At 41.8% G+C, this 14,651-nt stretch overlaps 1 protein-coding gene across 2 annotated transcripts; it reads right to left on the reverse strand.

The window, feature by feature from the left end:
• Positions 1-4,286: 4,286 nt before the first annotated feature.
• On the reverse strand, positions 4,287-9,799 carry viml (vimentin like). Of its 2 annotated transcripts, none has more exons than XM_029525743.1 (9): positions 9,196-9,799; positions 8,925-8,985; positions 6,883-6,978; positions 6,588-6,752; positions 5,693-5,818; positions 5,161-5,381; positions 4,996-5,039; positions 4,835-4,920; positions 4,287-4,722 (listed from the first exon to the last, which is right to left on the reverse strand). In XM_029525743.1, the coding sequence occupies exons 1-9, from the start codon at positions 9,726-9,728 to the stop codon at positions 4,681-4,683; spliced, it is 1,374 nt and encodes a 457-aa protein (XP_029381603.1). In that variant the 5' UTR covers positions 9,729-9,799; the 3' UTR covers positions 4,287-4,680. The 2 variants fall into 2 exon arrangements, with proteins under 2 accessions (XP_029381603.1, XP_029381602.1); XM_029525742.1 differs by having other exon boundaries at positions 4,835-4,934; positions 4,986-5,039.
• Positions 9,800-14,651: the final 4,852 nt, after the last annotated feature.

Below are 14,651 nucleotides of genomic sequence, written 5' to 3' on the forward strand. Positions count from 1 at the left end.
ATTTGTTTAATTTTGGAATCAGATTATAACCACTGATCGGCGGACCTTCTGACAGAATTATTGTACTATTGAAATTCAAACAAATGAATCTGTTTTGTCACTTTACAGTCATATCAAATCAACTATAGTATCCAGTTAACAAAATAAATTCCACCTGATGTCTGCTGAGCTATAAGCCTGCAGATATGGCCTGATCACCTCCCCCCAAAAATGTGTCGCACTCCACTCTACCTTGCCCAAATGCGCTATTTTTTAAAATAGCATTCAGTAAGTAATGTAATGTGCAACTAGGAGAAGATGCCTGTGCACCACAAGGGCCACTCTGAATATGATCTTGATTTGTGCCACTACTGCATTCAACATGCAGAATAAATTATAGAAGCACCTCAACATCACAGTGATTATAGAATCTCTCCAGTGGATTATATTAACGACATAGCTGACTGAAAGACATTTTCCATGGTGCCTCGACACTGTTTGAACTGATTATGGGGTAGTAAGAGCTCGTTTGACACAGCAGCTCAGATAAGAGCTGATGTCAAACTGCTCTCTGCAATCTCTAAACTTTCGGAGCCTTCTCAAATGAGATGATCAGGAGGTAGCTGTGTTTTGTTCCTCTGGAGGGAGCAGAGGAGCGTACAGTCTGCTGAAGTGTCAGGGAGCAGACTCCTCAGCACACGTGAACATCACTTGGGACAAGGGAGGAAACCCAACAGGAGTTTACACTGTCATACAGTCATGGAAACGCCCCAGCACGGTTAGTATTTTGGGAGTCAGCTAGGGAGAAGTATTTCCCGCTGAGGCATAGATGCAGGGAATTGGAACTAGATGTGACAGCAGCAGAGAGTTGGAGATAAACACAATGTAGTGAGGGAAACACTGAGTAACAAAAAGGTCACGTACACATATTGACTGAACTTTGAACCACTGTAAGGCCCGTACAAAACTGGAATTTGTATCGGTGATGACGCAATGAAATCATTAAAGCTGAGTGCTGTAAACCTTTTTTTCCAACTCAGGTTGAGTCAGCCTAAATTCTACATCTCCATAAAAAGAAAAAAAAATAAAAACTCAGCTAAATTACAGTTTCACATAAATAAACAGGGTTGTTATTTTTGATTGTTTCAGTGGTGGCGACGCCTCGTAGATCAAAGAGATGCTTTGGTAGTGGAGATATGTTGCATTGAGGCTGGCCTTCAAAGAGCTCAGATTTCATTCATCGGACGCATTTTTTTCATCAGCATATTCACAGTAATCCTCTGAAGTTGCTCTCATCTACAGATAAATCCATGAACTGAACCGGTGCTGTATAAAGTAACACAACAGCTGTATCTGAGGCCAGGATGCTCCAAAATAATTGAGCTGTGGCCGTCCCTTCAGAGAAAAACCCATTCAGCAACTCCTCTGCTCCCACTGTGAAACACGATGTGTTGTCTTACCTGGACCCTTAATGGAGCTGAGCCATTGTTCACGTTATTAGTAACACCTGTTCTATTCCCACAATGAAAATTCAAATGTCTGCTGAGAGAAGAGTCTTTATGTCAAGCGGAAGAAAATATTTAAACGGTAAAAAGCCCAAGTGAAGTTATGTATTATGTTATCATTATTACTTGATTAAGTGATTTCCTATTTTTTATTATTTTACTATTTTTTAAAACTAGTGCATCAAATAAATGCAGTGCAGTATAAAGAACAATACCTGCCTGGGAGATGTATTTAAGTTGAAATACAAACTAGCATAAAGAAAACCACAACACAGCAACTAAATATAAATAAATATACACTACAGTGGTGCAGTACATTTGAGATTTGGTTTTTAGTTGATCATTTCAATCGTATGATACTCGACAACTTCACTGCTCTTCATAAACAAATACTGTCAAAGCCCATAAGACTGTTATCCTGACAAGGCTCCTGCTGTAGAGCGAGCACTTTATATTTCTGCAGGTTATACTTCTGTACTTTTAAGTACATTTTGAATGCTGGCTGTAACTGAGAGTGGTGCTAAAGCAGGATACCTCCTCCACAGCTCTTGGTTACTTTAACATACAGGGGAACACATGATGGGGATTTTAGGAATCAGGAAGCAACAAGGGACCAACTTTGACGGCTCAGATGGAAACATGAATGGACCTCGGTGGACTCACCGGCCTCAGGAGTGTCGCTGGTCTTTTTCCTGGAACTTTGCTTGTCGGAGTCCTGCCGGCTCAGGACCTCGGACAGCTGCCTCCCGGCCTGGGTGGACACGGTGAACCGGGCGCTCCTCTTCCTGGTGCGGTCGGACTCCGGGGCGGAGTGGCTCCTCTCCGGGTCATGGCTCTCCGGCTCGGAGCCGACCTTCACCAAGGCGTTTCTGGTCCTTGTCAGAGCGGAAGTCACCGAGCCCATAACCCAAAGAAAAAATAAATGTTTAAAAAAAATAAAAAAGTTTAAAAAAAAAAAAAAAAAAAAAAAAAGAGCCTCACTCGAAAGCGGTGACTCTAAATGAACCTTTCATTTTACTTAAAATCTGCTGAAACTGACTCCATTTTGTTCGATAAAGTCGAATATGAAGGGGGGGGGGGACACACACCCGCCTCATTCATTCATGGAGTTCAGCTTCAGCCAACAGGACCGAGCACATTATGTCAAATTGAAGAAAAGTTTAATCGGATCATATCGGCGTCTCCCCCGGTTCGTGTTTCCACCGACAAACACGTCACATGGACACACCGACAAACACACCGACCTCTCGGGACAGCGAGCGGTATTTATCATAGGAAAAAAAAAAAAAAAAAAAAAAAAAAAAGAAAATGCACAGTCACCTGCTTCCTACATCTAAATTTTGTTTGTGATGATCCGAACCACCGGCTGGTTTCCTGCTCTCAGTGACCCAGCAGAGGGGGCAGGTCAGTAAACAGCCGTCACCGACAGGTGGCAGGTTTGGGGGGTAAGTGTGATCAATGCAGCCTCCGGGGAGCTTTTACTTATAGGTCATTTCATAGTTTTTTTTTTTTTTTTTTTATTTCATCAACATAAAGACACAAATCTACACGCTGCTGTTTTTGTTAGATAGTGAAATGGATTTAAATGCCATATTTAGTTCCTGCTGCTTCGGGGTTGTTGTTTTTTTTTTTTGTTTTTTTGTTTGTTTTTGTGAACATTTTTTTTTTTTTTTTTTTTTACAGTCATTGTAATGTTGTGAAACATAAGATATATCTAATTTTACCCGCGCACATATACAACAAATTAATAAAATAGAATAAAACTAAAAAAAAGTTTAAAAAAAAAAAAAAAAAGAAAAAGGAGAGTTTGCTTGTTTTTAATGATAAACGGATAATTACAAAAATGTTACTTTTGCACATGCCTTTTTCTAACTACGGATATTTCTCCATAGATCTTGTGGAACAGGCGACCTGTGACGTTTTTCTGATGATGGGCCACATTGGAAAATAAAACCTGGTTGCGTTGAATTCAATGTGGTAAATGTATCCATGACAACGCATTATGATTAAAAATCTGTGGTTTAATTGATGAATTCTGTAAATTGCAGTTAATTGCTTGGAAAATAATCCAACATACTTAAAATGAAGTTGTACTGAATTGGCATATTCAAGTGAAGTCTATCCTTAAAAGTGGAGCACTAAATTTACATTTAAGATACTTAAAGCTTAGATTTAGTTACACTCAACAAATGGCTTGATGTTTATTTCATGTTTTGGACTGATCTGAACTTCAGCAGTTATTTTTTCATGTCATATGGTCTTCAGCAGACAGAGTGCCCTGTTGTCACACAACTGTAGATTTTTAGCAATGCCATGGGGCGTCTCTTTTATGTCTTCAGAAAAAAAAAATTATTCAAAGTTGATTCTTAGATATCAAAAACATGAAGTGACCAAATAATCTCACCTCAGGGCCCATTTGAAGAAAACCTCATACTGAATATTGTCATTTATCCATTTTGGAACTATGCAACTGCTACATCAGTCTGCATTGTGTGTTTGACATCTGCTGCATGACGGTCCAGGCTGTTGCTCTTGCTGACATTATGTTCCTTTTACTGGTACAGTTTCCCAGGCTCTAATTCTTAGTTACAACACTAAAACTGTTTTCCTTTTGTCCTGATATTTCACTCCTGCCTGAATCAACACAATTACTCAAATGAAAGACATCATCAAAACTTAACATTTCTGTTGACTGGACAATGATATTGCTTTGCGGAGATGAGGACTATTTTACCCAATTCTGTTTCATTAACATAATGTGGTGCAAAATATTACATCTGGTCCACAGGATCAAGTTTCAGTCTTAATGGTTTATTGCAGCATACAGGCATTTGTGACATCTTCAGGATACAGTTTCCTGGAGCGTGCATGCTATTATCATTCAAAAATACTACTTTGGCTACAAAAAGATGTTTTTGTAAACCTCAGTGAGGATTTTCTATCTTGTGCTGATTTATTCATTACTGTGTCTAAACAAATGTGACAAAAGATAAGACTTTCAGCAGAAGTGCAAGCAAAATACAGTCTGTGTCAAATAACAGACTTACCGGATCATCACATATAAAGGCACTTTTTGAAGCTTATTTTTTGTGTGTTGTTGGGTTTTGATTTTTGTTTGTTTGTTTGCTTGTTTTTAGCTCCAGCAAATTGCGTCTCATCATATTGCTTTTGTTGTTTGGCAAGGACAAAGACATTATTACTCCATGTCATCGTGGTTCTGGGTTGACTCATTGATCACCTAGAAAAAGGAAGCAGAGGGCAGAGAAAAGGTGACAATTAGTTACATTTGAGCTCAAATGGCTGTCAGAAGATTGCTTCAATGATTGGAAATCACTTCAAGTGGATTCTACCTGACCATCCCTGGTCTCAATGGTCTTGATAAGAACCTTCTTGGTTGATGAGGTTTCAACGTGAGGTCTGGAGTCAATCATTGTTTCTAAGAAAGAAAAACTGTGTTTATTATCAACTTGCAATATCTAACACTAACTTTTTAGCGGTGACGTGATCATACCTCTCAGGTTAAGAGATGAGAAATTTGGCAGAGGAGTGGAGATTCTGAGAAGGGAATAAAACACAATCCACAAATCAACTTGTGCATTTGAACACATCTTGAATGCGTTCAATCTGTCAGGCAGACACAGAAATCTTTTGGAGATAGAAGGTTTTCATCCATTACCTGCTCTCCTCTCCTTCCAGCAGCTTCCTGTATGTGGCAATCTCAATATCCAGGGCCATCTTGACATTTAGGAGGTCCTGATACTCCCGGAGGTGACGGGCCATCTCGTCCTTCATATTGTGAATGTCCTCCTCCAGATGGCTAATGGTGTCCTGGTAGTTGGATGTCTCCAGAGAGAAGTTTTCCTCAATCTCTCTCATCTGGCGCTCCAATGACTCGTTCTAGGACGAAGGCCAAGTGGGACCAAGATGACATTCAGACAGTGAAAATAACTTGTTTCAAATTAAGACGTAATGCAAGCGTGGCGCTCTGTTACCTGTGAAAGTAATCTTTCCTTGTTGCTGTGTCATTAGTCAAACTTATGCAGCTCAATTTGTGAGTGTTTCCTGGCCAGATATATATATATATATATATATATATATATATATATATATATATATATATATACATATACACACACACACACACACACACACACACACATTATCTTGTCCTGCAATGCTGCAATGTCAATGTAAAATTGCATACTCACAGTTCCCTTCAGGGCATCCACCTCACAAGTCAGCGCCTGAACTTGGCGTCTATAGTCGTTGGCCTCCTGCTTGGCCATTCTCAGGGCATCATTATTCCTGGCTGCTGCCTCAGTGAGGTCAGCAAACTATCAATCACAGTGACAAACAGAAAGACAGACACACACTGAGAAAGGGGGGAATAACTGGCGAACCTGCTGTTCAATAAATGATGAGTCAGAGGGTGAGGAAAAGTGAGTATGGCCGATAACATTGAGATTCTGTAAATTATGAAAGCTGAGGCAAAAAAAAAAAAAAAAAAAAAAAAAGAAGAGTCTTGCAGACATCACACTGCAGTCTGGTGGTTGGTCCTGTTTCAGAGCATTTCTGATGAAATACTGGTTACTGGAAATATTAAAGAAAAATATTCTACTTTATGTTAATATTTAGTATCTGTACTATATGTTTATATATTTGCAATTCATTTGAACCTGCACTGAATTTTAGCCACATGGGACAGTGCTAATACACATTGACATATCCAAAGCTGATATGGTAAACTTAGAAAACACTTCAAAACACATACAGCAGTTCCAGTGAGACATTAGCAATCATTTGTAACTGTGTCTCTCGTCCAACATACATGCCCTTCTGGTTCTTATTTTAGACCCCTCCAGCACATTCTTCCATTGAAAACAGTTTCCTACTGCATCCATAAATGAAAGTGATGAAGTGGAAAAGTCCAGAAATGAAAACAATGTGCTGAAAAGAAGCTACAGTGCTCCATGGAGCTATCAGGAATTTGAGAGCTGCTTTATCTTTTGATCTATGCAGACTGTTGTGACATTCATGGTGCAGTTCATTCACTTAGAAGTTCCTTTTACTTCCTTTTCTTTGATTGCACAGTTCAATTCTAACCTTGGATTTGTACCATTCTTCAGACTCCTGGATGTTTTTGGAGGCCAGGCTTTCATACTGCAGACGGACGTCCCTCAGAGCAGCTGTCAGGTCAGGCTTAGCTATCTCCATGTCCACTTGCACATGCTGCTGCTGTTGGATGTGGCTTTGCAGCTCCAGCATTTCCTGCATCCAAATCAATAGAATGCAATTTGCACACACGCACGCACACGCACACACACGTCTTATAAGGCCTTACATGCTCAGTGTTTCTGCAATAACCTTTCAACTGTAGCCACAATAAAAGGAAGCTTACCTCATCATGCAGCTTTTTGAGGAAGTTGATTTCCTCCTGCAGTGACTCAACTTTCCGCTCCAGGTCCAATCTAGCAAGGGCAGCATTGTCCACGTCCTGCACCATGACACACACTCTCAAAAAGGTGAGCAATGAAGGTGATCTGAATTATACATTATGCTATGTTTGTGCTGACACAGGGAAAAAAAAAAAAAAAAAAAACACTCCTTCACACGCTGTAAAAAGCATTGACACAGTTATATTGCGTGGCAAGGTCACAAACACCTGCATCCAATAAATATCAACTTCAGGCACATGGCCAGCAACGCTGCAGATGCTGTTGATTAAGTGTTTGTCACGATTCTCGTATGTTAAAAAATTGAGCAGTGGCTGTTCAACAGCTCCGTTCAGCTACATAATAGGCAAATGGGTAGTGATGGAAATTTTCTCATGTACTGGGCTTTCTTGAACTTTACCTTCAACTGTCTAGGCATCACAATTAAGTAATGAGATCAATAATTACAATTATTTTATTATTAACCGTGTTAAGAATTACTATGGAGCGCTTTTACTTTTTATAGTTTATAGATTTTGATGATCACTCACCGACTCCTACATATAACACGATTATAAAAGCAGGACTTTAACTTGTTACCGGCAGAAATGATAGGGTTTGTCAAACTGAGTCAGTTATGATACAGTAAAACTGGAAAATCTGCCTGTTTTTTCCATGGCCTAAGTTTGACTCATTAACAGGGGCACCGCAGAACATTCAGAGGGACAAAGCATTATCCAAGAAATCCTTAATCCTATTTATTACCTAACTGCATTCTTAACCTTTCTCAAATCTCCATTGGTTATTTTGATAGCAACTCAGTTGTTCTAGTGGAAACTATATTTTTCTGCATTATCATTTTATAACTATCTTAAATTAATCATGGTGCACCTTCACGTTTAAAAAATAAATAAATAAATAAAAACATTTAAGTCTGAAAAAGGAAGATTTCATGGATGACCTCTTCTTTTTTTTTTTGGATTGAATTGCACTTGGGGTCTGATGTATACACACTGCAGTGTACGCCCACACCGCTGTGCTTTGTCAGGGTGTTGGCAGGCTGATAAATGAATTATCAGCAAATGAAGCAGCTTTGCCCACTGCTCTAATGCCACAAACAAAGTGTGCTATTCAGCAGGGTTTCCCAAACCGGCCCGGGGCTGGAAGGGTGACTGTCTGCCTGACTGAGTAAGAGTCGGCTGCTGGCCCTGCATTGTTGCATGTGTGCCATCACGGTAGGCTGCATGGACTTCCTTCCTGCTATTCACATTGACAAGGTCATTATTGTGGAATGTATCAATAACTGACAGCACACGTTGTAAACCACTTTACCTCTGGAAAATGTAAGTTCACTCTTCTCTAAAAGCTACTCAAAGCATTTTGTGACATAGTTGTTTCTTATTTTGAACCATGACTCCACCATGTAACAATTTCTAAGACCCATCACTTCATTAGTCACAGAAGACCATAACAAGTAAGAGTTCCATGTCCTAATGCTCCACCGGAACGAGACAGTAAAGTCACATGGTGGCTTGTCCTCTCGCTCTGATAACCACAGTGGGTCCACACTGTTGTTATGCTTGTGTCAGGCCCATTCAGCATGACCAGTCAGACTTAAAAAGATCTCCTCTCACTGCAGGCCTGATTTAACAGCCACAACTTGGCCTTTTGTACCAGACCAGGGTCAGTTCTGCTCCACAACTACTTCAGATCACGGCCCGAATCTCCTGTTGTGCCATCAAAAGAGTGCATTCCAGTTCAACTAGACCACTTAAGAGAGGCAAGAGACGGTTACACCATCTAACTGGTTGACCTGAGACTCATGTTGATAATTAAGGTTAATCTAATCTCTTTGACGTCATGGGTGATCAATTCAGGGGTTTAAACGCTTGTGTTAAATGGATGGGCTGAGGAGGGAGATTTGGAAAGGAGCTGGGGCCCTGTGCTTCTGAGAAACATTCACTATTACTGATGGGAAAACGGGTTATCAAGGGGAAGGATACCATACCTGCCTGAAGCTCTGCATGTTTGCCTCAGTCTCCTCCCGCTGGGCTATCTCATCCTGCAACCTGCAAAAACACACACACACGTTATTTCCGCTTCCATTTCATGTCAGTGACAAATAAACTTCACCAAGACACAAACAGCAGCACAGCATGTTCAGGTTCTGCGAACATTTTTTATCAAGTCTCCCTAAACGCGCTGATCAATAACAAAGGTGCACGCACATGCCGGCAGTGATAACACAACACAACAAAAAGCGGTGCCACGCCTCCTACTTCTCTCTCAGCCGGTCGATGTCGTCCGCCAGGTTGTCCCGGTGGACCTCCACCCGGGCCTTCTCGTTGGTGAGCTGGTCCACCTGGCGCCTCAGCTCCCGCATCTCGTCCTCGTACAGATCCCCGACCCTGGTCGTCCCCTTTCCCCGCAGCTGCTCCAGCTCGGCCAGCAGGATCTTGTTCTGCTGCTCCAGGAAGCGCACTTTCTCGATGTAGCTGGCGAAGCGGTCGTTGAGGGACTGCATCTGCGCCTTCTCGCTGGTGCGGTTCGTGATGAACTCGCTGTTGATGGCGTCGGACAGGGAGAAGTCCAGGTTCTCGGAGGCCAGCCGGGGCATGGCCGCGCTGCTGCTGGTGCGGAGCCGCTGGGTCTTCGTCACGTAGGCGCTCGGAGCCGAGGACAGACCGAAGGACACCCGGGAGGAGCGCACCGGGCTGGAGAACTGGCGGCTGGAGTAGCTGGTCCGGACCGCGGTCCTTTCGCCGCCGAACATCTTCTTGTAGGATGAGTGCGGGGCTGATCTATAAGACATCCTGCCGAGGTCTTCTCAGACTGTCAGTCGTCGGTTTGGTCTTGATTCTGGTCTTCTGGTCCCAACAGCATCAGCGGAGTGCGCCTAGAAAGGCGTTTCCTCAGGCAGTACTCATTTATAGTCTCCTCCTTATGCAAATGAGCCAGCGTGACTTGAGTGATGCCTTGAGAAACCAATCACAAATGGGACCACACACACCCCCTCAGGTTAATAGACAGATCCCGGATTCATATTTGGGCCAGACTGTGACTGTGCACAGTTTGGTGAGGATGTGCTGTCTGTCCTCAAAGATCCTCAGCTTGCTCCTGAGCTGGGCTGGAGTTACATTACATTTGGCTTATTACGTTGGTCCCAGCACAGGAAGAGCTGTGTGTGTGTGTGATTGTAGTGATCTGAATCTCCGACATATCAAGTTCAACCTTCACTGAAGCACAGAATACTGTAATTATACCGTTTCAGTGGTGGGAGATGGAGATCAGTCCAATTTACATACACGTGTTCTGAAAGTGATATCCAATAGATCACGCGTACACAGCAACACATGCGACACAAACAAACAATTTCTTTGGTTCTTTTACCAAGGTCTTAATCAGTTTTATGGAGCATTGTGTCACAAGATTAAGATGATTAAAACCTATATTTGTTGAGTTCTGTGTCAGTTTGTGTGTGTGAGAGAGAGAGAAAGAGAGTGTGGAGGCATGTGGTGTGTGCACTTTAGAATATCATGGTGTGTGTCCATGAGTAAGCGTACAGTACACTATGTGCAAGAAGCAGAACATGCAAACACATCCAGGCTGACCATTATTCTGTTACACACATAACTCCTGATGATTATACCCACATGCTAAAGAGAGACAGAAGAGTAAAGGGCAAAGGGGTCGGGCCAAGGTACATGTAAAATCGCTCACTACTGGCTGGTTTGAGACCACTTCAGAGTGTGTGTGTGTGTGTGTGTGTGTGTGCAGTGTCATGAGTCATGACTCATCTTCATGTCCAATATTTCTTTACTGCATGCAGATGCGTTGCTGCTGCAGTGCCGCTGACTTGCTGTAATTCAGAGATTCTGAAAGGAGATGCGAGCCAGCAGAGCTGAGCCGGTGACACCCTACACCTCCAAAGCACAGCGCGATGGTGCTGCTGGGTGTCCCCTACTCCTTCACAAACATGAAGGAGCAGTCACAAAGGGAGAGCTGACCAAGTTTAATGATGTTTGTCGACTAGATAACAGCCTGCATACACAAATAATTCTTTCACAAAGATTTTCAAATTTTTCCCCCACGGGTGAGGATGGCTGCTGTGATATTCATGTTGCCATGTTGCCTGTGAGATGTGACTGCACAGGGAAACACCCAGGCCAGTGGGATGGTCTGATTTTCTGAAGCTTTAAACTGAAGAAAGTGGTGCAGTTTTAAAATAAAGACTGGCTTTGTCTGAGGAAACACAAGGACATCTTAGGAATGTGACTTGATTGATTTTTCATCCTGCGTGCAGTTGTTTAGGAAGTATTCAGATCAGTTACTCCAATGGAAGTAGTAATGCACCGTTGTTTTGCAGCCAGAACTACTCCTAACTACTCCTCTTCAACAATTAAATACAAAGAAAAAAAATTAAATATTGACGTATAGCTTTATCAACTTGTCTTGTTATAAACGTTGGGAATTTGGCTTGCCTACTTTAAAGCAGCCAAAGCAAACTGGCTTTTTAAGCATAATGGCTCCTGTGATTATTGATCCTTTGATGCATTTCTGTAGTTTAAGTTGTAGTGATGATTCATATTGAACATTAAGTTAACATAAAATAGAAACATTCAAAGACTGCATCCACGTCTACACCTCACATCCACCTTATTTGACCAGCAAATAACAAGAAGTGACATAGGTGGAGTTTTCTTGTTTTTCAAGGCCACTTTGGCGCAGTACAACAACAAGCTGTTAGGTCAGATGAGTGTAAAATCTTATGTACTTTAATAAACTGAAAAAAATACTTTAAAGTAAAGTACCCTTGCTTTAAGAGCAGTGTTTAAGTTGTGCTGTTTTATTAGTACGGGATTTTAACGTTAGGAAAAACTAAAATGACCAGTCAATACAAGAAAAATTACATAAGCAAATAATTGTACAGAAGCACCATTGACTTGTCGTACTTGGGCCCACACAGGGGCCACGGTACAAGTAAACAGTGGAGTCCCATCACTGCAACCAGCAACGGAAATTCACATGATCAACACTCACTTCTGGGGTGGGGGCTGTACAAATTCCTTCTCTCGGGCCCATTATGAGGCCACTGTGGTTGTGTTGGCTGCAGAGACAGACAGAGGAGGCTGGGATTGTCACACACAGAGCAGGGATTGTGTATTGCTGATCTGTCACCTAACTGCAGCAACAGAATGCAGACAGTAGGCCACAATTATTGTTTGTCGCCTGTTGTTTAGTCGGTGCTACAGTTTGGGCCAAATAGCTCCCATTCTTGGCAATGTTTGGAATTTATCGTTTGGTCTTTCCCTTTTTGCTGTGGTTCCTGTTTTCTCCAGGGCAACGGCACCATGGGGGGGCTAATTAAAAAGATCACACGGAAAGAGTCAAATAAGACTGGACATAAATCACAATAGGTCCGCCTGTAATGGGACAGGGCAACAGATATGTTAAACCCTGTTTCTGGGTGTCATCGTTTGAAAACCGCAGGAACTGGGCAGCAGAAAGGCATCCTTTGTTTCATCTCCCATGATGGTGAATCACCGCCCCGTGCACCCAGTAGCCATAGCAATCGTCCTCATTATTATTTACCACTATTAAAACTTAGACAGAAGGATTCAGAGGTCACCCTATTTAATGGGATTAGCTTTTGCAATTATTTATACAGTGTTTGAATTGTTGATAATATCCTAATTCAGCTTTTTTTTTTTATTCAACTCTTATGTGTTTATGAGTGATAACTTTCTTAATTTATCAACAGTAAAGCTGTAAATCAAAGTCAGTCTGCATATGATAATTTATCATTGCAGTTGACAGATCTACACGTCTGTACATTGCATCAATGTCCATCATATCCATTTACACTTGTTGTGTTCATGTACATTTCCAGGGCAAATATTATTCCTTTTATCCCACCATTTTATCAGACAGCTTGAATTACTTAAATTACTTCTTTCCGATTGAACTTTCACATTAAACTACATTCAATGAGCTTATGAAATACAGACTGTTATACCTTAAACCAGTGGCTCCCAGTCTTTGCTCTAGTTTTTTCTTGTTTCAGTTGTCTGTGAGTTAGCAGTTTTACTCAAGAGACATTGGCCCCTAATCGTCTCTGATAACTTTAAAAACCCAAGAAGGTAAAAACCTGCTCCATTGCGTGGGTCCATTATAATGTCCAATATCTCTACTCCAACCTCAAGCACTACATCTACAGTGATTCACCAGCGCAAATGATTAGCCCAATGCTATACATGGATTTTTCTGATAATACCTTGTCTTTTACATTGTTGCATAAATACTCTACTGCCTTTTATTTGAGAGAAATATCTTCACACTTCTACCACAGGTTGTTCTCGAGATTTCACTCTTCTCCAACTTGACTGGAAACTTTCCTGTTTTCCAACAGTGGTCAGCAAAATGAGCAGAGTAAGGAGGGGCACTCATTTCAGGGAATGGAGCTTTCACTGGATACCTTTCAGCCATAGTAACAACAGAGGAATTAAACTGCAGGGGCTATTTTCCAAATCTCCATAGTGACTGACAAAACCCTTGGAAAGTATCCAGAATGGCCATTTTGTAAAGACCTCTCTCCCTCTCTCTTTGTCTGTCCCTGTGCATATGTGCGTGTGTGTCTGCGGGGAGTGACTGGGTCAGGGAGAGGCGCTGGAAATACCCCACACACTCTAGTTTGAGCTTCCACTTCAGAGAATAACAAATACATGGCATAAATGTGTCCAAAGGAATTAGCCCTTTCCCAATAAACACCTGTTGTCACTTGACCATTCTTATTTCAAAGATAATATCCTCTGGTCACACATATTTCAAGACAGTCTGCCAGAGACGATCACATCACAAGTGTCACTTGCATATGCCTGACTGCATCAGGGAGCATCACCCAGGCCGACTGACAGCTGCAGATGACACTGCTGCCTGCAGATGAGTGGACCAGAGTGAGACAGACTGTTCTGGTGTGAAAACCCCAAACATATCCATATGTTAAGATTTAGTTTCATGAGCAGTTTTGTTCAATATATTTGAGGTGATTTCAAATGAGAAAATTCGCATCAGGATTGTGGCACTCATTGGTGTTCTCTTATCCCAAGCAAAAACTGCATATTCGGCCGAAGGCTCATTGAGAATTCACATGCCTCGCTTAGTTCATAACCTTATGAAAGTCAAATGTCACGGCAGAACAGAAACGCCAGGAGGCAGTCATTATAAATGGGAGTATTTTCACCAGTTAAAATATATATCTATAAAATCTGTGTCCTGACCCTAATGATGATGAGTCACTGGTGTGATGATTGACTGACTGAAAAAGTAAATTAAACATTTCAATCAGCAGTTTGCAAAGCTTATCATCCAAACTCCAATCATCCATCTTCTACCACTTTTCCATTTCCTGTATATTAAGTAGGATGTGAATGGTTAATGGGTGACTTGATATAGCGTTGACCACTACAGTGGCGTGGTAGTTAACCAGAGGTTTCAAAATCCGGTCCTGGATGTTTCCTGCTCCAACACACCTGATCAGACTTCAGCAGAGCTTGATGACGAGCTGATTATTTGAATCTAATGTGTTGGAGCAGGAAACATCTAAAAATTACAGGACAGTATCCCTCCAGGACCAGAGCTGGAGACCTCTGGACAGGACCAAACCCTGCCAGAGACTAGAGTCTAGACCGGATCCCTCCACAGACCGGTTCTTGTAGGGCCTCTTTAACTGAAGGTG

The sequence above is a fragment of the Echeneis naucrates genome, chromosome 17 (genome assembly GCF_900963305.1).
Source record: "Echeneis naucrates chromosome 17, fEcheNa1.1, whole genome shotgun sequence".
Taxonomy (NCBI): domain Eukaryota; kingdom Metazoa; phylum Chordata; class Actinopteri; order Carangiformes; family Echeneidae; genus Echeneis; species Echeneis naucrates.